The sequence below is a fragment of the Podarcis liolepis genome (assembly GCF_965112155.1).
Source record: "Podarcis liolepis genome assembly, chromosome: Z".
Lineage (NCBI taxonomy): Eukaryota > Metazoa > Chordata > Lepidosauria > Squamata > Lacertidae > Podarcis > Podarcis liolepis.
The window spans coordinates 23,587,494-23,612,908 of NC_139570.1; the positions used below are offsets into that span (position 1 = coordinate 23,587,494).

The following is a 25,415-nucleotide window of genomic DNA, read 5'->3' on the forward strand; positions in this document are numbered from 1 at the left end:
TTCTGCGCAACATTATGTGCTGCACAATTAGACTCCCTCGTCTCATGTAAAAATGAGAGTTCGTCATCAGCTGGCCGGCATAGCTCAGTATCTTTTGTTGAGAGCTGAAATTGGAATGGAATGAAATCTAGCTTCACGTGTGTGAAGAGAAAGGAGGCTGTAAATTTGAAGGGAGTTCTTAGTCTCTGGAGACTGAACTGGAATTAATTATTCTAGCGCACTAATTTTTATTAAAGTTAAGATCTTTTTATGTACCTTCTTCAATTCTGGAGAAGTGAAGGGCCCCATATGATAAGCCCACAATTTTCTCAGGGGTGTAATGCTCAGTTGATCCTTATGCCCTCGTTTCCAATGGCCCATTAAAAGGCCATTCGAGAAGGGGGGGTGGAATCATTTTTGTCCAGAGTTTAATGGAATACATTTTCCTCTGTTGTGAACAAACTGCCCTCTGGCACAAGAACCTCAAAAATATTTGGCAACAGCCCTTCTGAAACCCATCTGTTTTTGAAATTAATTTCTTGGTAATGGATACATTATATTTACATATTTGGTTTTTATTTCTCAGTATCTAATTTAGGGAGGGAATAGTCTCTTAGGTAATTCATATAAAGCTCTCGACAGAGCCTTATATTTTTTTAAAACAGAGCAATCTAGAAAGCATGCTAGTCTATGTAGTTGAATTATTGCCCTTTCCTCTGTGCACCTTGCTCTTGGCTTGCACTTCAGTTTTCTCTATTTCTACCTTCTTTCCTCACATCTGGACATTCCTTTACATCGGTACTGCACAATGCAACTAATTGGTTTTGACAACTATACCTGTAAGGTGAACAGCCATTCTTACCATTTGACAGATGAGTAAAACTAAGGAACAAAGATTATGCATCTTAACAAGACCACTGAGGAATTTGCTGCTGGTAGCCAAACACAGTGATTCTTAACACATTAGAGTTCCTCACTGGTATCTCTCCCTTCATTACTGTGGCTTAGCAAAGGAAAGTAGGCCTAACAAAGAATGCCAAATGCACTGTGCTGCTCACAACAGCTTTCTCCAATTTTCCAATGCTCTTAGCTGTTTTGAGAAGGCTAATTAGGTCCCACCAACACCACACCAAATGAACAAAACTGCACCTTAAGAACACTCCAGGAATTCAACATGGAAACCAACAAGGAAAAAAATAGCTAACTGGAAACATTTGCTTATTATTTTCAGGCAAAAAAACTAGTAGAAAATGTAAATTGATCTTGTTGCTAATAGAGGTTAAAGCTCAGCGAACAATGGAGAAACCAAAGTATAGTCTTAATGAAGTTTAAAAACTGGTTGCATAAGGTCCAGTTTGATCTGTAAAGCATTTTTGCACTTTTGTATGAGGCTTATATTTCCCAGGAAAACCAGACTCTCTAAGGGGGGGTGGAGTTTCTTAGCTTTCCATTTTTAGAGAAACAAATTCATCTGAGATCAGCAGTGGAACAGGATTGGGATGTCATAAAGCAAGGGCTGGTGAACCTTTCTAGCCCAGCAGACCAAATTGTTATCTCCCTACTGCTAAGGGCCACCTTTGGCAGGTGAACAGAGCCACTCGTCTGTCAATCACTTTTATATTTTTATTTACTTATTAAAACACATTTATTCAAAAGTTACACTTCAGCTTTGTCCACAGTTTATCCTTTCTCAGAGTTACACAGATTTTAAAAGCTTTACCTTTTTTCCCTTGAACTTTTTATCCACTCATGTTCACCCTTCCAAAACCTCTCAACGTTCCCCATTGCATTTTGTACATGGCTATAAACCACTCTGGGACCATGTTGACATGATGAAGGGCGGTCTACAAATTTGGTGGAACCAAAGTACAAAAGAGCAGTTTTGTTGTCAAGTTTTAACATTTTACCCTCAAAGACCCTGAAGGACAGATTAAGGGCTCGTTGACACTTCCTCTTGTCCTGTGCCTCGAATATTATGTTCTGCGCAACATTATGTGCTGCACAATTAGACTCCCTCGTCTCATGTAAAAATGAGAGTTCGTCATCAGCTGGCCGGCATAGCTCAGTATCTTTTGTTGAGAGCTGAAATTGGAATGGAATGAAATCTAGCTTCACGTGTGTGAAGAGAAAGGAGGCTGTAAATTTGAAGGGAGTTCTTAGTCTCTGGAGACTGAACTGGAATTAATTATTCTAGCGCACTAATTTTTATTAAAGTTAAGATCTTTTTATGTACCTTCTTCAATTCTGGAGAAGTGAAGGGCCCCATATGATAAGCCCACAATTTTCTCAGGGGTGTAATGCTCAGTTGATCCTTATGCCCTCGTTTCCAATGGCCCATTAAAAGGCCATTCGAGAAGGGGGGGTGGAATCATTTTTGTCCAGAGTTTAATGGAATACATTTTCCTCTGTTGTGAACAAACTGCCCTCTGGCACAAGAACCTCAAAAATATTTGGCAACAGCCCTTCTGAAACCCATCTGTTTTTGAAATTAATTTCTTGGTAATGGATACATTATATTTACATATTTGGTTTTTATTTCTCAGTATCTAATTTAGGGAGGGAATAGTCTCTTAGGTAATTCATATAAAGCTCTCGACAGAGCCTTATATTTTTTTAAAACAGAGCAATCTAGAAAGCATGCTAGTCTGTGTTAGACCTTTAGCACTAGAAATCTTTCAACTGAAGGTCAGCATTCAACCAACCAACCAACCAACCAACCAACCAACCAACCTCTGTTATCAAACACTGCTGGGGATCCTGGAAAGCTGTCACTGTCATTAAATCCCTGCCCCCATTTCAACCTTTTTTCTTTCTTTCTTTCTTTTTTTGTAGTAGTTTGGGAGTTAAGTTCACACAGCACCAAACTATTTGTACTATTTCAATGGTGGGGAATCTTTAGGTCCAGGTACCAAATGCATGTTCAACTCTTGCGACTCCCCAAAGAGAACACCTCAGCTGTCCTGCTCAACACCCTACTTTTGGCCTTATATTGGCTGAAATGTATCATTGAACTGTGATAATTCCTATTCTGCACCTTCTTACACCTCTAATTCTGAGTAATGGAAAAGCCCTCACAAAGAGTTAAAAGATAAACTAACGGGGTGGATACAATACCACCAAATTCACTCTTTATGGAATGAACACAAAAAAGCTGGAATGAGTAAAAACAAATCCCAATTCCAGTTAGAAATAATAGAAGGGAAGTCTAAGCTCCTAACTAAAATGTATAACCAACTATTAGACTGGGATACTATGGATGAGGAAGTCAAAGAAGTTATGATCAAGTGGGCCATAGACATAGGACATCCCCTAGAATATGAAAAATGGAAAAAACTATGGACCAAGGACATGAAATTCTCAGCATGTGTCGGCCTCCGAGAGAACATGGAAAAGATGATGTACCGTTGGCACATCACCCCAACAAAATTAGCTAAAATGTATAAAACCGGAGATAAGACCTGTTGGAAGTGCAAAAAGAAAGAGGGAGATTTCTTCCATATGTGGTGGTCTTGCGATGTAGTAAAGAAGTTCTGGGGCTCCGTCTATGATGAACTAAAAAAGATGCTAAAGTATACCTTCCCAAAAAAACCCGAAGCATTCCTTTTAGGAATGGCGGGTAGTGAGATCAATAAGGACGACCAAACCCTATTCCAGTATGCAACAGTAGCCGCTAGGGTACTGTTAGCGCAGAAATGGAAAAACCCCAGCATTCCAACAATTACGGACTGGCGAACCAAACTAATTGAATACATTGACTTAGCAATAATGACGCAGAAGATTAGGCATCAGAAAAATACTAAATTTATTAATGACTGGAACAAATTTTTTTCATACATGGAGATGACATTAGGAAACACCAAAGTCACAGTAGGTATAATTTAAAAACTGCGAGGTAGAACACGATGATTAGTAAAAGACACTGCTGTAAATATCGTTGAGATAGAGGTCTCGTGGTGGTGGTGGGAAGTCAAAGAACGGAAATATTGTATATTGATTCTTGAATTATTTTATTATCTTTGTTTTTTTGTGCTTTGTTCTATTATTAAGAATGTATATGTGTTTTTTTAGATGTTGGATTATAATAAAAACTTTTTAAATCTAAAAAAAAAGAAAAAAAAGAAAAGCCCTCATCCAATCCACCCCCCAGTAGGAAAGGCTATGCTTGCGAAGGCAGCACGGTTGCACAAACAGAATACATTTCATTGCCTCTTCCAATATTAATGAAGGGAGCGTGCGCGTGTGTGTGTGTGTGCGCGCACACACACACACACACACTGCCTTTGAAGAAGCATAAATGTTTAGGATAGTGACAAACAGGTGTTGCCACAGTATCCAGTAGAACAGAAAAATACAAAACTGAACAGCAGTTAAGATGTCACCCAGTGCTCTAAGTGGACAAGTGCAAGGCAGCAGTTCTGGCAAAAGGAAGAAAATGAATTTTGTGCTCTTGAATGCAGTGATAGGTCTTGATATTTAATTTATTTTCTGGATGCTTTAGAGAAAGGTTCACACATCATTACGGACAGCTCAATGCCAACATCTCAGTTTTTATACCGATGGTCAAGCAAATGGAATATCCTGTCATGTAGGCTTCATAAGGGGAATGGCAATGAGTAGACTGCTCAGCTATTTGTTTGTTTCTTTGAGGTGGCTTATTGCAGTAGATGCCAAACATTGTCTCTACATACTATCAGTGGCTCTCCATGGTTTCATACAGGGGTCTTTCTCAGCCCTACCTGGAGATGACAAGAATGCAAAGCAGACACTGTAATGCTGAGCTATGGCCCCCATTGCATCCTCTGTTCATTTTCTGTCAGGGGCTGTCGCGTTCAAGGGAGCTTCCCATTGCTGATTTCCTCCCACAAATGAAGTTCTGGGAGTGGGAGGCTTGTGCATACCTGATGGTGTACTGTATGGTATTGTACTTTAGTGTGATTGTATTATCTCCCATGAGGAGATAAGAAGAGGGTCCTTCCTGGATCAGAACCTTAACCAAAGAAATATTACCACCTGAGCTAAAGGATAAGACAGCATTCTCAGTCCCACCACCCTTCCATGTGCAGCTGGCAGCTGGTTGGCAACTGAATATTCAATTCTGACAACAGCACAGCATCATCCAGTGCAGATGTGGGCAGCAGTCTAGTTTAGGGGGTGCATGACACACCTCTGAAACACATTATTCTAATCTCTGGCAAAGAGGAATGTGCTGGGAAATTAGGAAGGGGACTGCCACTGCTACTCCACCTGACCCCGGCATCATAGCCAGCCCTCAGAACATAAATCCATCTAGTCCAAAATCCCCATTTCTCCAGGTGACTAAGGCATGCTTCATACATATTTGAACTTTTAAATCTGTGATAGGGATTTATTATTATTATTATTATTATTATTATTATTATTATTATTACTCACCTTTGCAGTGAAAAGACCAGAGATAACAACATTACATGGTTTATAGGGTGGCCAGAAGCACAGGTTGCACACAATACTAGTCCTACTCAGAGTAGACTCATCAAAATTAACAGGCATGGCTAACTTAGGCCCATTAATTTCAATGGGTCTGAGTAAGACTTACTTGGACCCCCTTGCTTTTGAAATCCCACTGAGCTCAACTGAGTTCTCTTCAGAAAATGTGCATATGCTTGCAAACTTAATGTGCAATCCTATGCATGATTACTCAGAAGAAATACACATTGCATTCAGTGAAGTTTGCTCTCCAGAAAGTAAGGAATGCACACTTACCTGAGAATAATCAGCACTGAACATGGCGGGGCTTACTTCTGTGTAAACATGCATAGGCTTGCGCTGTCAAGCTGTCATCATCCATCTGTTAAGTTTGTTTTTAGCCCATATTCATAAGCTCTAGTTATAGCAGTGGTGTGTGTCTTTTGAGCACCTATGCAAATGAACCATATTTATCCCATCCCAGCTCTTCTCTATGCACTCACTCTAGCACATATAATAAGGATAATAAATACTTGAAGATGTCTATTTCTGCATTATTCATTCTGGCTCACTACAGTATCATCAAGGTATCAATGCTTGCACTTTTATCTCCCAATGTGACTGACAGTAATTTGATTTCTTTTGTTTCTGCTGTTCCCCCCCCCCCCCACAAATATGCTTTTCCTTGCTGTTGTCAAATCCTTTTCATATCTACCACTTCACTCTTTCCTTTCCCTTTCTTTCTGTTATGTTAGCTTTAGTCCTTGGCTACAGTTAGACCATTCGTTAAGAAAAACTCATGAAGGAGAGGTATACCTGAAGAGGCGGCTCCACCCCCATCATTCAGCCCGGACACTGAGGTCCAGCTCCGAGGGCCTTTTGGCGGTTCCCAGACTGCAAGAAGAGAGGTTGCAGGGAACCAGGCAGAGGGCCTTCTTGGTAGTGGCACCTGCCCTGTGGAACGCTCTCCCATCAGATGTCAAGGAAATAAACAACTATCTGACTTTTGGAAGACATCTGAAGGCAGGGCCTTGCAGAGCCAGGCTGAGGCCCAGGCCAGGTAGATACCCTGGGGATAAACGCCTCCGCATTCGCCCCAGTGCATCCCCTGCGATTGTGAATATGCTGACTGAGGCCCCCTTTGGAATCAGAGGCCCAAGCCAAGTGGCCCACATGGCCCCCCCTCTGTCTGGGCCTGTCTGAAGGCAGCCCTGTTTAGGGAAGTCTTTAATGTTTGGTGTTTTATTGTGTTTTTAGTATTCTGTTGAGAGCCACCCAGAGTGGCTGGGGAAACCCAGCCAGATGGGTGGGGTATAAATAAATTGTTGTTGTTATATCAGTGGTGCACAATCATGGAACCTCCATGAGCAGAATTAGTCTATCTCTGAATACCAGTTGCAGTGCAGAGGCAACAGTGGGCAAGGATTAGTGCCTTCACATCTTGCATATGTGATTCTTGGAAGCATCTGATTGTTGACAGCTGGAAAGAGAACATGTGACTTGACGGACCTTTTGATCTTATCCAGCACAGGCAACAACCAATTAATGTGCACCCAAAAGACACACAATTTCACACATGCAAACAGTGCCGAACCCAGAAGTGACCGAAAACATCACAAAACAAGTCATTAAAAGGTTAGAATGGTGGCAGAATGGGAGCATGGCACACTTATATGCACTCCACCAATGTGCGGGGGGGGGGGGGCAGGAACAGAACTCTCGCACGAAATGAACATTGACTGTAAGGATCTTCTTGTGCAGCATAAGGCCACTAACTGTTTTCCTTCAGGAGAGCTATTTGAAGAAAGGTCAAGCATCCCCTTCCCCACTCCAAATTCCCAAATTTGGAAGTTGCTTTTTCCTAGGAAATGGGTTTGTCTGGCTCTTGAGTCTCTTAAGCCAATATTTTGAGTCCAGCTATTTTTTGGAAATCCATGGGCAGAGGGGTGAAAGGGATGGCGGGGGACATTCAGAGCATTTTACAAGATTGGATGAATGGCTTTTCCTTAGTTTATTGGATAAGGTGGCCTTTTGGGGGGGGGGGAGTCTAGCTTTAGGCCCCATCTACACTATACATTTAAAGCAGTATCATATCACTTTAAACAGTCATGGCTTTCCCACAGAGAATCCTGGGAGCTTTAGTTTGTTAAGGGTTCTGGAAGTTCTTAGCTGGACCGTATTCATCTCACAGATCTACAATCTGCAGAGTGGTTTAACACTAGAAGATCATCTGAACCCTTATATATTTAGCTGATCACTATTCTTTGCAGGAGGGGGCCTCTAGCAGATCCCATCTCATCAGAACGTCCACTCCATATTATGTAGGAATTAGGCCTTTAGCATAGTGGTCCCTCCCCAGCACCAGAGTACAGTGCTGATAACACCAAGGTTGCAGGTTTGATCCCCATATAGGACAGCTGCATATTCCTGCATTGCAGGGGGTTGGACTAGATGATCCTCAGGGTCCCTTCCAACTGTACATCTCCACTATTCTACAAATGCTAGATAGGTACTGCCCTTACTGTGTTTTTCGAGCTTATTTCTGTTTTCAACAAGTCTTAGTGGAGTTCTTTTTCTTAGTCTATATTGGAATTGGAATTGTTTTTACATATCAAATTGTTGCAATTGTTTTTATATATGAAATTGTTGTTTTTATTGTGAAATTGCTTTGAGATATTTTATGCAAATTCCTATAAAAACAAACAAACACATCCCTGGATATATATATATATATATATATATATATATATATATATATATATTTCTCTTGATATATAATAATAATAATATAATAATAATAATTTATTATTTGTACCCCGCCCATCTGGCTGGGTTTCCCCAGCCACTCTGGGCGGCTTCCATAGAAACAAAAAATACAGTAAAATATCACAGATTAAAAGCTTCCCTGAACAGGGAATGTTGATAATGTTATAGCTTTAACATTTTATGTTGATTTTTAATAACCTCTATCCACCTTATGGATTTTTTTAAAAAAATGGAAGGATGTTTCAAATAGATAAATAAACGTTCCTGTGCACACACAGAGGTGCAAATGGGCAATATGTGGCACATAAATCATGAAGCCTTATTCCATTAATGTATTATAGATGAAAAGAATGCAATATGAACTTCTGAAGTACAGCTTTCTCTTGTATGAACCTGCTGATTCCTTAAGATCTTCATCTAAGGCAGAGTGAGAAACCTTTGCCCCTCCAGATATTTCTAGACTACAAGCAAGCATGGCCAGTGACCAAGGATGAGGGCACTTACAGTTCAGCAACATATGGCAGGCCAAAGGTTCTCCATCCAAGTTTTAAGTCTGGAAATCCTACTTTCAGGAAGCTAGGCAAGTGGCAATGGGAGTAGAAACTTTTCTGTGTAGGTGACCCACCCCACAGAAATGCCCCTCACCTACTTTCATTCACAATTACATCCTTACATCCTTATCAACGACTTGGATGATGGTCTCAAGGGCATCCTGATCAAATTTGCAGATGACACCAAACTGGGAGGGGTGGCTAACACCCCAGAGGACAGGATCATACTTCAAAACGACCTTGACAAATTAGAGAACTGGGCAAAAATAAACAAGATGAATTTTAACAGGGAGAAATGTAAAGTATTGCACTTGGGCAAAAAAAATGAGAGGCACAAATACAAGATGGGTGACACCTGGCTTGAGAGCAGTACATGTGAAAAGGATCTAGGAGTCTTGGTTGACCACAAACTTGACATGAGCCAACAGTGTGACGCGGCAACTAAAAAAGCCAATGCAATTCTGGGCTGCATCAATAGGAGTATAGCATCTAGATCAAGGGAAGTAATAGTGCCACTGTATTCTGCTCTGGTCAGACCTCACCTGGAATACTGTGTCCAGTTCTGGGCACCACAATTCAAGAAGGACACTGACAAACTGGAACGTGTCCAGAGGAGGGCAACCAAAATGGTCAAAGGCCTGGAAACGATGCCTTATGAGGAACGGCTAAGGGAGCTGGGCATGTTTAGCCTGGAGAAGAGGAGGTTAAGGGGTGATATGATAGCCATGTTCAAATATATAAAAGGATGTCACATAGAGGAGGGAGAAAGGTTGTTTTCTGCTGCTCCAGAGAAGCGGACACGGAGCAATGGATCCAAACTACAAGAAAGAAGATTCCAGCTAAACATTAGGAAGAACTTCCTGACAGTAAGAGCTGCTTGACAGTGGAATTTGCTGCCAAGGAGTGTGGTGGATTCTCCTACTTTGGAGGTCTTTAAGCAGAGGCTTGACAACCATATGTCAGGAGTGCTCTGATGGTGTTTCCTGCTTGGCAGGGGGTTGGACTCGATGGCCCTTGTGGTCTCTTCCAACTCTATGATTCTATGATTCTTACATCCTATTCAGCAGCAAGCCCCAGTGAGTTCCATGGGACTTATTCCCATTTCATGTATATGTGTGCACAGCTGCAATCTTTGATACTAAGTCAAAAGAATCTTGAGAATTCAGCAGGTATTTCTTCCTCTTCTTCTTTTTCCTATTATTATCTTGCTGCTGTTGATATTTCTCTTCCAGGATTATGGTACTTGGATAGATTTTAGTTTGGTTTCATTTGTATAATATCATGAATGGTTTTATTTTGGGTTCCTAAGCTGCCTTGAGTGGGACGCGGGTGGCGCTGTGGGTTAAACCACAGAGCCTAGGACTTGCTGATCAGAAGGTTGGCGGTTCGAATCCCTGTGACGGGGTGAGCTCCCATTGCGTGGTCCCAGCTCCTGCCAACCTAGCAGTTCGAAAGCACGTCAAAGTGCAAGTAGATAAATAGGTACTGCTCTGGCGGGAAGGTAAACAGCGTTTCCGTGAGCTGCTCTGGTTCGCCAGAAGCGGCTTTGTCATGCTGGCCACATGACCTGGAAGCTGTACACCGGCTCCCTCGGCCAATAAAGCGAGATGAGTGCCGCAACCCCTTTACCTTTAAGCTGCCTTGAAGGCTCAATAGAGGAGAGGACCTTACCCATCTGTGCAACTTCCACACACATTCACTCATAGGTTTGCTGAATCCCATTTCCACATGCTCTTTTTTAAAAAAAACAACAAAACCTTTCACATAAATTTGCATTTAAATAGGGGTTTTTAATTAAATAGTTATTTTTATCATTCATTTTCTCTCAAGATATTTTAAATTCATCATGCTACTTGGGAGTGGGAGTTGAAACCCTTTGTTAAGGGTGGGGCTGAAACTGCTTTGAGGTTTTCCTTACCATATGAAATAAACGAAATAAAATAAACCTGAAAGAGAACATTCAGGAAGTATGAAAGAATGGATCACCAAGCATTGCATCCCATGTCAGTCCTAGACTACATACACACTACAGTTTATTCTGCTTTCTTTTTATTTTGCACATTATATTTGAGTTTTCATACAGCGTAAAAGCCATTAGTGGAACGTAATGGATTACCGCGCAAGTTCAGTGCTCATTTGGTGGTATTTGATTCAAGGAAAAATCCATTTGCAAGCCTGGAATCTGCTTGCAAGCCTGGAAGTTTGTACAAGGCAGTGCACCAACTGAAGCCCTTCAGGTTTCTCCACAGATTGTGGAGCCTCATTCCCTGCTCTTCCATTGTCTCCTTTCTTCAACAGGTGATTCTGCAACCCATTAAAGATTCTGCAGCTGGTTTCCTTACAGAAAGTTGCTTGTGGAATCCCCCCCCCCATCATCCACTCCAAATAACTGCTTGCAGATTATCATCCCCATCGTCAGATCCATTGCTCAACTGGTGGGTCAATCCTGTGGTTGGTGGTGATGTTCCACAGGCAGATTTCCTAAAGGAATGTTGTTTGTGTGGCATGCCCACCCTGTCCCCAGGACTGTCTGAACAGTTAAGTAGTTGATGGGTCGTGGTAGTGGTGGTGATGCTCCACAAGTAGGTTTATTTTATTTTATTTTTATTTTTAGGAAAGCTATTTGCAGAGCCTCACTCAGAACCTGCAGGATCACAGCTGCTATGGGGAGTGGGAAATGTGGGGGGAGAGATTCTCCTGGATCTCTCTGCTTATCAGCTGTTCAGCAGACTGGATTCTGATATTTAATCTTCCTTTCACACTGCAGTACCTGCTGGTGTGAATGAAATTTTGTGCAACATGGAGGTATACAGGAACTTACAGCTGTAAGTTCTGATCCACACATTACTCTGGAGGTGCAGGTCAGCACAGCTTGGCAATCTTTGTATCAGAACCAGAACTGTGGGGTGTGTTGACCTCTTCAAATGAATACAATCCAATGTATCTAATGTGAACTTAAAGCAACAGAGCTATCTCTCAACAGGCAAAACGAATATTACAGAGTGATACAAACACTATCTTAAGTATTCGTATGGGTCTTGCAAAAAGCCAATGCAATTCTGGGCTGCATCAATAGGAGTATAGCATCTAGATCAAGGGAAGTAATAGTGCCACTGTATTCTGCTCTGGTCAGACCTCACCTGGAGTACTGTGTCCAGTTCTGGGCACCACAGTTCAAGAAGGACACTGACAAACTGAAACATGTCCAGAGGAGGGCAACCAAAATGGTCAAAGGCCTGGAAACGATGCCTTATGAGGAACGGCTAAGGGAGCTGGGCATGTTTAGCCTGGAGAAGAGGAGGTTAAGGGGTGATATGATAGCCATGTTCAAATATATAAAAGGATGTCACATAGAGGAGGCAGAAATGTTGTTTTCTGCTGCTCCAGAGAAGCAGACACGGAGCAATGGATCCAAACTACAAGAAAGAAGATTCCACCTAAACATTAGGAAGAACTTCCTGACAGTAAGAGCTGTTTGACAGTGGAATTTGCTGCCAAGGAGTGTGGTGGAGTCTCCTACTTTGGAGGTCTTTAAGCAGAGGCTTGACAACCATATGTCAGGAGTGCTCTGATGGTGTTCCCTGCTTGGCAGGGGGTTGGACTCGATGGCCCTTGTGGTCTATTCCAACTCTATGATTCTATATTTTCTGTATTTCTAAAAGCAAACATCCTCACAATATTTTTGGGGGGTGGGTGGGAGGGAGTGATCAGGTTTTTTTCCCCAAAAGCCCCCTTAAAAAAACCTATCCGTCCATACAAATTGGTAAAGTCTGTGTTGAAGAATTCGGTCTTTCTCTCATCTGATTCACCGCACAGGCTTGAGAGACCATAGATTTAGTAGCAGTATTTGAAGAATCTCAACATATGAACTCACCCAATGCCCAGAGGGATTTGTTTTTGAATGAACCAGATGCTCCCCTTCCTGTACTGTCAGAGACTATGAGCTTTGCAGGCCACTGCGCACAAAACTACACCAGATTCTGAATTGTTTTTAATTTTAGGAGGGCAGCTCTTATGGTTTTTTATAATCTTATGCTCCAGGAAATCTATTCTGCAAAGAAGTCCAGCAACAATTCACAAAAAATAGGTGTGTCTGTAAGTATGCCTATTCCTGTAGTGGAATGCCCTCCCATCAGATAAGGAAATAAACAACTATCTGACTTCTAGAAGACATCTGAAGGCAGCACTGTTTATGGAAGTTTTTAATGTTTGAAGTTTTATTGTGCTTTTAATAATCTGTTGGGAGCCACTCAGAGTGGCTGGGGAAACCCAGCCAGATGGGTGGGGTATAAATAAACTATTATTATTATTATTATTATTATTATTATTATTATTATTATTTAGGGACATGGGTGGCGCTGTGGGTTAAACCACAGAGCTTAGGACTTGCCAATCAGAAGGTCGGTGGTTTGAATCCCCGTGACAGGGTGAGCTCCCGTTTCTCGGTCCCTGCTCCTGCCAACCTAACAGTTCAAAAGCACATCAAAGTGCAAGTAGATAAATAGGTACCGCTCTGGTGGGAAGGTAAACGGCGTTTCTGTGCGCTGCTCTGGTTCGCCAGAAGCGGCTTTGTCATGCTGGCCACATGACCTGGAAGCTGTCTCGGCCAATAAAGCGAGATGAGCACCGCAACCCCAGAGTCGGTCACGACTGGACCTAATGGTCAGGGGTCCCTTTACCTTTTATTATTATTATTATTAGGCATAATGCACAACTACATCTTCGAATGTATTTGGTAATCCAGACAATACTGGACAACACATGTACTAAATTTTAGTTCTCTAAGTTATGGATGGGGAACCTCAGGCAAATGCAGCCCCCCAGATCCCTCTATCTGAACTCTCTCCAAGTCACTGGTCCTGCTTTGAACCCTGAGTGCCTTGCTGGAAAGTGCATTTAAACTCTAATAAGGGTTCTTGCTTGCCTGCATGGAGGATGGATACATAAATGTTGCTCCATCCACTGTTGTGTACAACCCACTGACATGTGACTATCATGGGCAATTTCCACTCCTGTTTTTGTCAAACATCTCAGACATCTTTAGTTCTCCACTTCCTGATTCTTGGCTGACCACACATGTGGAGGGAACTGAGACAGCCCACGTGAGTGCAGCACAAAGCCGGCAGCTTCAGCCACTTATTGCAGAGAATGGATTGACTACCCCAGATGCTGACATTGGCACTTATTTATGGTCTATTATCCTGAGATGACAAAAGAGCTGAGGACGCAGCTTCCAGTCACTGCCTTTTAACTCACATCAGTACTGGATTTATGTCCTTGATTGTGAAGCTAAATCAGATCTTGACATGAAGACTTCTCCCTCCAACCCCCAGGATATTAATGTCAAAAGGCTCTTATTGGGTCCATAACATAAGTGATGTTAATTTTCAAAGGCAAAGAGGTAAAGATGCAAAACTGTGAGGCTAGAACGGCAATCAGAAAAGGTAACTAGCGATGCTTGATGCTTTTGTGCCAAAGTTGGGGGATGGGAAGAAGACCACCTTATCATGAGCAACTCCACTCCAATCTCTAATCTCTAAAACATGTTGCTCCCTTTTCCTGATTTTTGTTGCTGCTCTTCTCCTGAGTTGCATAATAAACATTGTCATGACCTACAACCAGGGATGTAAAATGTTTTTTTGAATCAGCTTGCATTTAAAGGTGAACCCGCCTAATTCTCACTTTCTGAAACAATATGCGAACCAAAACAACTAACCTTCAAAATTCACACTCTTCCAAATTTTGCAATGCAGTTCTCCAGCCAAGTCATGTATACTAAAATGAATAAACTAGGGTGACAAGGGCATACAAATGCAAGTACAGTGGTACCTCTGGTTAAGAACTTAATTCGTTCCAGAGGTCTGTCTTTACCTGAAACTATTCTTAACCTGAGTACCACTTTAGCTAATGAGGCCTCCAGCTGCTGCTGTGCTGCCACCGCACAATTTCTGTTCTTATCCTGAAGCAAAGTTCTTAACCCGAGGTACTATCTCTGGGTTAGCGGAGTCTGTAACCTGAAGCGTATGTAACCTGAAGCATCTGTAACTCAAGGTACCACTGTATTAGGGAGAAGAACATACAAAAGAAAGGGGCATTGTGTCAGGAAAAGCAGGATTGCAAGAATTTTGTATATTAGGTAAAATGGGTACATTTGGAGAAAATTGTGCTAAAATGTGGATAACTGAACATAAGATTGGGATGCCTACCTCCAAGTTTTACAATGCTGTTCTCCAGCCAAGTCACGTGTACTAAATTGCATAAACTAGGGTGATAAGGGCATACAAATGCAAGTATTAGGGAAAAGAACATACAAAAAAGGCATTGTGTTAAGGAAAGCAGGATTGCAAAAATTTTGTGTATTAGGCAAAATGGGTACATTTGGAGAAAATTGTGCTAAAATGTGGAGAACTGAACATAAGATTGGGATGCCTACCTCTCTCTGGGATAGGGTTCTGGCTGCCGGGAACCTCATTGCTGCATGTAATTGGGTGAAATCGGATGACATGTTCCCTGGTAAGTCCCATATATGTGCAGGGAAGTGGCAGCAATATTGTGCCTTTCCTTCATGCCTACCCATCTGACCTACCACACTGAATTGACTGCAAAAGCTGGGCCTATAACCACAGGATTTCATATGTGTATGAACTACTGGAATCTTACATCCCTGAATGGACAGATGATGATGTTGCAGATTGGGGAGGCATGTTGGGCAGATAGAGGGCAAGTGTGCATCTCACTCCTACATGAGTGATTGGCAACACTTGTGACTTAATCAGCTGTCTATGTGGATATGGCAAGCTATGTGTCTGCATGTGGTTAAAGGCTCTCAGTGGTGATTGGTGCTCCTTCTGGGCAAATGCAGACTTCCTTTTGCATTGCACTTTCCAGGCACAGGTTTGTGCTCTAAAGCTCTGTGTTCAAGCAATGCTTTTTTCTTTGTCTCAGTGATTTCCTCAGCAAAACCTGTGTCTTACTGCTGGAACAGAGCAAATGGCAATCAGAGGTAAAATGTGGGTTTTCCCAGGGAAAGCACCAGTACAAAAAACAATAACCACTCAGACATGAAGCTTTAAATTTCAGCCCTGTGTCTGGAAACACAACAAAAAAGAGGTCTATGAGCCTAAGACAGGTACGGCAGAAATCAGGGAGGCAAGTGGTAGGTGGAGCTAGAGTCAGTGCTATTTTTCTAGAAAAAGATGCCGGAACTCACCATGAACACATCCCTTGTTCTCTGAGAATAGCAACGGCGCCCACCTAAGCCTTAGCTGGAGTCAATGATAGCCAGAGGTGGAGCCAGTGACAGAGTTAACTAATTCTGGTTTTGTTTCCATCCTACTTCCGGCTGAGTTCTATAAGGGCTAAACTGAGACTTTAAGGAGCAGGAAGCTGAGAGCCAGGAACACACACTGGACTAGTGGTAAGTAAGAACGCAGGCAGGTGGGGGCTGTCTTAAGGCAGGGAAGAAAGTAGGCTTTATTTCACCTGGGCCAAATACCCAGTTTGGCATATCTCCACACACGTGCATTTGCATGCACACACACAGGCTGGGAGCCTCAATGGTGCTTCTCCGGAGGCAGGGCCAGATTTAGGTTTGATGAGTCCCTAAGCTACTGAAGGTAATGGGGCCCTTTATATAGCAGGTGGGCCCATTACTTACATCACAGGAGCCTACTCAGCACAAAGCACTGTTGCTGTATGTAGGTTTTATTTTATTTGTTTTTTACCTTATATTTTGGAAATGTACATTCAGTTGTTGTTTTTCCTTTAATTTTTTTGGGGGGCCCCAAGAGAGTGGGGCCCTAAGCTATAGCTTGTTAAGCTTATATATAAATCCGGCACTGTCTGGAGGCTTCACCCAGGGCAAAAAACCAGCCACCACCCCCATCTCTGTAGCTACAGCACTGCTCAAGGAAAACTGAGATTGGTGGGGCAGTAACCCACCCGTCCTAATTGAACAGCCTCCACTGCACACTCAACCATTGCATAAAGAATATTCAAGGTGGTTAATAAAAAAAAAAAAATCCATAATGGAAAATAACTTGTCCTCACAATGTATTAAGCAAAAACATAATAAAAATCTGATAAGAGATGATTAAAAGGTTTTTTTAAGCAGGCTTTTAAAAACATAATTAAATTAAAATGCAGATTAAAACACAGGGCAGAAGAAAAGGAACAGTAGGCTAAATACCTATGTAAATTAAAAAGGAGGATGCCTGCTGGCAACATCCATGGACAGGGAGAGAAACCTCCTTCATGGAGAGTTCCAAAGCCTTCTTCAGCTTGCAGAGAATAAATAGGGAGATTTATGAAAGCTTTGGAGATGATGTTGATGATAGTGATGACTTTGCAACTCAGCAAACAGCAATGAACCATGTAGTTCATGGGCAGGGGAACTGTGGTCCTGGACTGCAGCCCCATTATCCCTGACAATAGACCATGCTTGCTAGGGCAGTTGGGAACTATAGTTCAGCATCATCTGGTGGACCCCAAGGACTCCATGCCTGATACAGTACACCAGACCCAGACAGCCCACCAATAAAAACCTCTTAATTTTACTACACAGGCTTCCATCTAAGGTATTTCCTTCTTTGCACAACAAAAACATAGCATAAGTTCCTCATCTTTTCCCATTAGCTTTTAATACATCTCGCTGCAATGGCGTCTGCGTTCCCCACCCTGTTGATTTCATTTGAATAGCAAGGCAAATGAAACACATTCCTATTTGGAGTGGCTCAGAATGATGCCTCCTTTTCTATAAATTCACGAAGAAAATGATTATCATTTGTTGCCTGATGGCTTGCAAATGAAACAAAAATAATAACGCTTAGCAAAATCCATTAGAATACTTTCAGCATGAGTCATACTGCCCTTGAAGGTGCAGCTTAAAAAAGCAGAGAAATAGATTTGACACCACTTGGACTTGAAGCTCGGACATGCTGCATTAAACTGTTCAAAATTAATTTAATCTGAGCATGGAGAATAATAGCCTCTCAGTTCAAGACTTCAGATAGCAGCAATTTGCACCTGAAAGTACTTCCAAAGGGAAAGAATAAATGAAGGACGACTCTCCAAAACCGAGTGAGCAAATGTATTCAACTCAATAAAAGCCACTTGATCACCCTGTAAAAAGATCAGCCGCCGAAGCATCTTTGGAGGGTTGGGTGGCTGTGTGACGGTGCATGAGCTGGGAAATTTTCTCCTTCAAAGTCTGAATCATTCCTGAGGTGCATATATAACAGATCATTCAGGGAGTTTCTTTGAATATACCCTTTCAAAACCAGCCTTTCCAACAGGTAGAGTGATACGGCTTCCTGTAACCACCTAATTTGGGATTTCATAAAATGGAAGCAAAGTCACTGCATTTTTACTGCCAGGCGAGGGAGAGGCACTTGTGCGCTTTTCTGGACCTGACCTGAGGAAAGCACTGAGACAAAGGAGGGTACTATCTGTTGGGGCCAGCTCTAACAACAGGCAGAGTGAGTCAGCCATCTTAGGCAACTGATAGGCGGTGTCAATAAAATTCAATTTGTTGTTGTAATTTTACTTCCTGGGGGAAGAATATTTTTGTTTCCTCACCACCACCATCCCATCTCAGATGTCAGAACAACTTGTGTCAGAAGCCTACTGTACTATGTTGATAGACTTAGACAGGTGGGTAGAGAGTGGGATGCCATTTGCTATTGCACCTCAGGGACCAAAATGACTTTGGCTACCACTGCACACTCAGAAGCAGGGATGATGTGGGGCCTGACTTAACTGTGAGTCTAGCCACAGGCAAAGCTCCTATGGGGTGTGGAGAGGGCACTCCCCCAGGACAATTAGTTACAGATGGGCTTGCTGCTAGGGAAGAGGCTGGATCAACTGGGGTTGTCGTTGGGCATGTGAGTTAACTTGGCTTCTGAACGAGAGTTGGAATGCTGATAAGCTGCATCTGTGGTGAAAGCATGAGTGTGACTGGTGAGTATTTCATGATTTAGAAATTGGTACTTGAGTTTTGATTTTCCTCTTCCTTTCTTATCCCCTTTCCCTTGTGTGCCATATTTTTTAGATTGTATGTCTTCAGGTGGGGACTGTCTTGTTTTGATCATTATATAAGCTGCTCTGGGAGCCTTTCTGGCTGAAGAGGGGGTTACAAATGCTCCGGATAAATAAATATTTGCCCAGGCTTTTGAGTGACCACTAAAAAGATATGTTGACACATTGCTTGTATTGCCATGCTGCATTTAATTTCAGTTTTAAAAATAATAATTATTTTTTCATTAATTTTCAGTAAAACACTGTTACAAATAATTTCATTTCTCATGTTTCTCAGAACCTGATGAGCTATACTCAAGGGTACTAAAGGAGCTAGCAGGTGTAATCTCAGAGCCTCTGTCTACCATCTTTCAGAATTCTTGGAGAACAGGTGAGGTCCCTGCAAACCGAAGGTGGGCAAATGTTGTCCCCAGCTTCAACAAGGGGAACAAAGCAGACCCAGGTCTGCTGGACCAGTCTGCTTGACCTCAATACTAGGAAGGGCCCTGCATCAGATAAACAGTCTGCAAGCACTTAGAAAAGGATGCTGCGATTACTCAGACTCAGCATGGGTTTCTCAAAAACTTTTTTCTTTTATAGAGTTACAAACTTGGTGGATTAGGGGATTGCTGTGGATGTAAAGTAACTTGATTTCTGTTAGGCTTTTGACAAAATCCCCCTTGTTATTCTTTCAGAGAAGCTGACAAAGTGTGGGATGGATGAGACAAGTGTTAGGTGGATTTGTTGCTGGGTTGACTCACTGAACCCAAAGAGTGCTCACTAATGGTTCCTCATCATCAGTGGGATGCCAAAGGGTTCTGTCCAGGGCCCATTGTTGTTCAATGTCTTAATAAACAAGCTGGATGAAGGAACTTTAGTGAATGATCACCCAATTTGCAGATGGCACCAAGCTGCAAGGGGTAGCTAATACACAGAAGACAGAATTGAGATTCAAAATGACCTTAACAGATTGGCGAACTGGGCCCAAACTAACAAAATGAATTTCAATAGGGATAAAGGTAAGGTTAGTCAGGAATAGCCAGCTGCACAACTACAGTGGTACCTCAGGTTACATATGCTTCAGGTTACAGATCTGCTAACCCAGAAATAGTGCTTCAGGTTAAGAACTTTGCTTCAGGATGAGAACAGAAATTGTGCAGCGGCGGCGCAGCAGCAGCAGGAGGCCCCATTAGCTAAAGTGGTGCTTCAGGTTAAGAACAGTTTCAGGTTAAGAATGGACCTCCAGAATGAATTAAGTACTTAACCCGAGGTACCACTGTATAAGATAGGAGACATCTAGTATGTAAATGGAATCTTAGTAGACTACAAGCTTAATATGAGTCAGCAGTGTGAAGAAGCAGCAAAAAAGGCTTATGCTATTCTAGGCAGCATCAATAGAAGTATAGCATCCCAATCAAGGAAAGTAATAGCATCATTCTACTCTGCCTTGGTCAGACAGCACATGGAGTACTGTGTCCAGTTCTGGGGACCACAATTTAAGAAGGATATTGACAAGCTAAGGTGTATGCAAAGGAGGTTTTACAACTATGATCAAGGGTGCATTGTGGGGGGTGGTTACTTGGTGCACAGTTTTATGGAACACACAGTATTTTTCTATAGAAAATAAAAAGAATGAGATTATGCAAATAAGCATTCACCAGCATTTTGATGAAATAGAATGATAAAAAGAGCTAACAGCAGTTCTTTCTCCCCTTTTTACCTATTCAATGTATATGCAGAATGTTGATATATAGTTTTGGTATATTAATTGTGAAGGCTTTTCTTCTGTTCAGAGATATTATGACTCTGTGCAAATGCACAGCAGAAGTTCCATCAAGTGGCAAAGGGCACATATCATATCCACATTAAAGTTTCATTTCTAGTCCCTCACTTGCCTTTTCCTTTTTGCAAATTTGCAAGAAGGAAATGCAAAAGGTCTTTTAAATTCTCAAACACCACATAATTTCTTCCGAATTGCCTGCCACTTGCTGTTTGTTCTATAATAATTCAAAGAAGACTGGTTATGCCAAGAACCTAAGAAAAAGTGACTTTGGAACATATTAGAAAGTTAAAGGAAATTGAAAGCCTTCATGATGTTAAACTGCACAACACAGCTGGGGCTGAAGCACACTGTCAATTACAAGTACTCGTAAAAGTACAGAAAGATTTAAAAGAAGAAGAAGAAGTATGATTGTGGTATTTCCTGCTAGGTCCAATCTAGAAGCTATATCACTAACTCTGCTGGTTTCTTTTTTGCTTATATCACAGCCATTTTCATAATGAAATACCAGGTTCACCAAAAGCATTGGGTGGGGGGAAGAGAGAATAATAGAATCATAGAATCATAGAGTTGGAAGAGACCACAAGGGCCATCGAGTCCAACCCCCTGCCAAGCAGGAAACACCACCAGAGCACTCCTGACATATGGTTGTCAAGCCTCTGCTTAAAGACCTCCAAAGCAGGAGACTACACCACACTCCTTGGCAGCAAATTCCACTGTCAAACAGCTCTTACTGTCAGGAAGTTCTTCCTAATGTTTAGGTGGAATCTTCTTTCTTGTAGTTTGGATCCATTGCTCCATGTCCGCTTCTCTGGAGCAGCAGAAAACAACCTTTCTCCCTCCTCTATGTGACATCCTTTTATATATTTGAACATGGCTATCATATCACCCCTTAACCTCCTCTTCTCCAGGCTAAACATGCCCAGCTCCCTTAGCCGTTTCTCATAAGGCATCGTTTCCAGGCCTTTGACCATTTTGGTTGCCCTCCTCTGGAAGCACCACACTTGTTGTGCCCCCCTCCCCACAACCTCCAAGTGCATAGATTCTGTATGTGCTCTTGGGGACCTTGAGAGGCAATCAGCTATGTTTTACTCAGAGTAGACCCTTAAAAATAATAATGTGACTAAGGCTGCATTCAGACATGTAGTTTAGTGTGTTACAGTGCTTTTCTTCTGGGGGTACTCAAGGGTTTGAGGGACCAGCACACAGAAGCAAGTGCTTCTGTCCCAATGTCTTATTGTTCCTTTTACACAGCAGCGTTTGTTGGTTTATGGAACTGTGGAACACCAGGTCACACCAAATTTTAAATGGCAGGAAAGAACCGTATGCTGGGATTCTGCCCCAAAATTAATCCACGTGAAATTACAATGCTAAACTCCCATGCTCTTCTCAGTTAAAACAGTTTCCCCGCCCCTGGCAGCAAGCTGGATAGACATGACAGGACAAGACAACACAATATGCAAACAGGACCATAAGGAAAGCAATGCCCTAGAGACTGTCACACCAGTCTCTACATCCTTGAACCAATGGGAGGGTGAATGACCCAGCATATTCTACATTCAATCTCTGAACATCCAGAGGTGGGAGATATGCTAAGTCAAGACATGGAAGAAGTCATTGTTCACATTACACCAACAATGTGGAGGTTGGGAGTGGGTGCAGTCAGTGAAGTCGAGCCCATTAGGGTGGGTAGGATGGTACGTCACAGTATAAGCCTGCCAATTTTCCAGCCCCCAACCATCTGCCCTCTTATGCTGGTTCAATGGACAGGTTCACCCCATTGATCACAGAACAGAATATGGGGCATGTTCTTCACAGATGTTTTCCCCCCACTGCACTGTTGCACGGAAAAACAGGACTTTATGTTTTCCCATAGACATGAATGGTAATAATTCTCTATGGTGTTCACTGCGGTGAGGACTTTATCTGCTTGATGTTCCTGGGTGGTTTGCAGTATAAAAACATAAAAAATACATATCATAGTAACAAACGAAAACAATACCCCACCCTAGTTTAAAAGGCCATGGATTGTTTAAGTAGCCAAAGGCCTAGGAGAAGAGGAATGTTTAGCCTAGTGCCTAAAGATATGTAATGAAGGTGCCAGGTGAGCCTTCCTGGGGACAGCATCTCACAAGCATGGAGCCACTGCAGAAAAGGCCCATTCTCATTTTTCTGTCCTCCAGATGACAAGGAAACATTCAGTTGCATAATAACAGGACCGAGCTCCTGACAGAACCTGAGACTATACATTTAGGCCTTTATAAGGTACTAAACTCACACACTGAAGTCCTGCATGCACTTCAGCTCACATTAAGGAGGATTTAAGCATCTGAGCCATATTCACAATGAACAGCCATAGGCTTTAAAATAAAAGCACTGTGTAGTTCTAAAATACTGCAGCATAACACTCCCTGTTCTATTCTGAAACGTGAAATTAGGAGCTACTTTTTTATAGGTTTGGAAACATTCTTCAGTCTTGGCTTTACCTTAAGTATTTATAGTTTAGAGAGGTAAAAATAGGTATGTTCCCACTGCTAGTCGTAACACCTTAATTTTGTTATACCATAAAATTTGATAGCCCTTGTACATTTAGAAACTAAATGCTGTAACACCAGTTGTCAGGGATTAAATGCTTTAAAGGGGTTTAGTCTAAACATCATAGCTCAGCCTTAAAAAGATAAGTGGGTGCAATTAACCCATTCAGTGACCTATGGCTCTAACATCTAAAAAAGGAATTCCCTCGTGGCTTCACGCAACCATCCCTCATTCTATTCAGGTTACAGTGGCTACATTAAAGCAAGCCGAGACCCAGAGTTCATCTAATGTATGGGTGCTCGAGTAGTTAATAATGCAGGTTGCTGTGGAGATTTATTTCTCCTTGTGGTAGCTGGTGGGGTGAGGTGTGTTTGGGGTGTGTGTGTGGAATTTGTACTCTCAGGGGTTTCTTCTGCAAAATCGCCACCACATTTATACTCACTGGGGAACAAGATCTTGTAACAAGTTATTCCATGGGCAGGGCTATTTCAAGAGGTCTGGTGTCCATGTTGTGAGTACCTTTCTTCCTGTAGCGACAACCACTGAACAGTTCAGTTTATGATTGTTTCTTAGGTACAGGATATTGACATGAATGCGCTCCAGCAGTTTCTTGTTGGATATAGTCTGAGGCATCACCCTGCCAGCCCCTCAAGTTCCTTCCCAGCACCTTCTGCCTTCTGTGTTTTGGTTCAATGGTAGACACATTGGCACTATACATTTAAAGCATTATCATGCCACTTCAAATTGCATCCCTCAAGCAACCCCCAAAGAATCCTGGGAAGTGTAGTTTGTTCGGACTGCTGAGAGTTGTTAAGGTACCCCTGTTTCTCTTTCAGAGCTACCATTCCCAGATTTCCCTGGGAAGAGATACACACTGTTAAATGACTCTGTAAACCATAGTTCCGTGAGAGGAATATCTTAACAAGGCCCTCTTTTTGTCTCATGCTTTCACTTCCCGCTTGGTTACAAGAAACTCTGATGTCTCACTGTCCACAGCTGCATCTCTCCCCAGCTGTTTCTTACCTGCCTTATCAGGCCTCCCTGCATGGAGGAGAAATAACATGGTTTCTCTAGCTGCAGGCTTGTCTGTATGTTTGGACATATGATTTATTAAATGATTTATGACAGCAGTAGCAGCAAAATACTGTATTTGTCTCTGGTGGTGATCAAGGAGGAGAGATTACTTACTTGGATCGTGGTTTAGGGCCAAGCTTCACTTTATGCAGCTTGCCCATACCTCTATATCTTAATATACATGGGTGTAATTCAACATCTTGCTAACCTGATCGTTCCACATGCCTATGCAATATATTGAGAGGCTGGTTAAGCCCACTCCCTGGTGGCCCATGCCCTCTCATGATTTGCTGATTAGGCTAGCAGGTGGGACCAATTACTGAGGCAACAAGCTCAGCCCAGACATTTCCTTTCCTTGGGAAACAGTCCCCGGGACTTCCCATGTCGGATTCCAGTGGGGGGGAGGGGAATGCCAGTCTGCATTGGTGCCCACAAGAGAGGGTGAGTGGACTTACCAGATGGAAAACAAAACAACCCCCCCTCTCCTGCTGTCTCTCCAGAATGAATTTGGGGGAGGTGGGAGCAGGAGACAGAGAAACCCCCATTATATTTATGGGAGTGCTTCCGCTAATGCACCACGTCAGTTAAACCTGGTCCATTATTTCTTTTCCTAAAATCAGCTGAGGGCACAGGTGCCATCTTGCACCGAATATTGTGGCTGCCGGCAACAAAGTGCTTCAACTTTGCACACTGACTTTGAGGAGGCCCAGCCCCAGCAAATATATTATTGTGGGTGTTGAATCACCCACGGCCCCCTGGAGTTGGCTCCAGTGGCTGAGGGAGGGGAGGTGAATTTAGGACTGTCACTTTCATGCCTCAAAAACAATAACCAGAACAAAGTAGATGCAGATTTGCATAAGCCTTGCATATGCTGATTTACATGTATAGATAAAATCTAGAAATATATACAATAATGCATATGGAGATGCAATATATCTCACTGCATTGGGGAGCACTGTGACCAAATATGTCTACTCAGTTTGCTGTCCAGAGGCTCACTGTTGATGGGCAACATCAAGGCCCGTATAGGCTCCATTCTCATTATCCATCATTTTATCTGGATTTACACTGGGCAGCCCATCAAACAGAGGATATCTTCAAATGATGAGCAGTCCTCCAACCACCCTTCAAATAGAGGATTGTCCTCTGTGAACTAGGGATGGGAGAAAAATCCCATTTGGCTGGCATTTTAATATGAACCCATGTAAATCTCATTGCCCGAAATAATACACAAACTGAAATGCAGCTAGCCTTTGAAATTCACATGATGC

At 42.4% G+C, this 25,415-nt stretch overlaps 1 protein-coding gene and 1 long non-coding RNA gene across 2 annotated transcripts in view; one reads left to right on the forward strand and one right to left on the reverse strand.

Annotated features, from left to right (window-relative positions):
* Window positions 1–25,415, reverse strand: part of LOC310698149 — a 196,295-nt gene that overhangs the window by 38,062 nt on the left and 132,818 nt on the right. The window lies entirely within an intron of this gene.
* Window positions 17,744–25,415, forward strand: part of LOC310697899 (uncharacterized protein) — a gene marked incomplete at its 3' end in the record, with an annotated part of 67,578 nt that continues 59,906 nt past the window's right edge. The window contains exons 1-2 of the mRNA XM_083484501.1: window positions 17,744–18,698; window positions 19,054–19,146. Coding sequence (XP_083340627.1) covers window positions 18,656–18,698; window positions 19,054–19,146 — 136 coding nt within the window. The 5' untranslated portion in view covers window positions 17,744–18,655. The remainder of the gene's footprint in view (window positions 18,699–19,053; window positions 19,147–25,415) is intronic.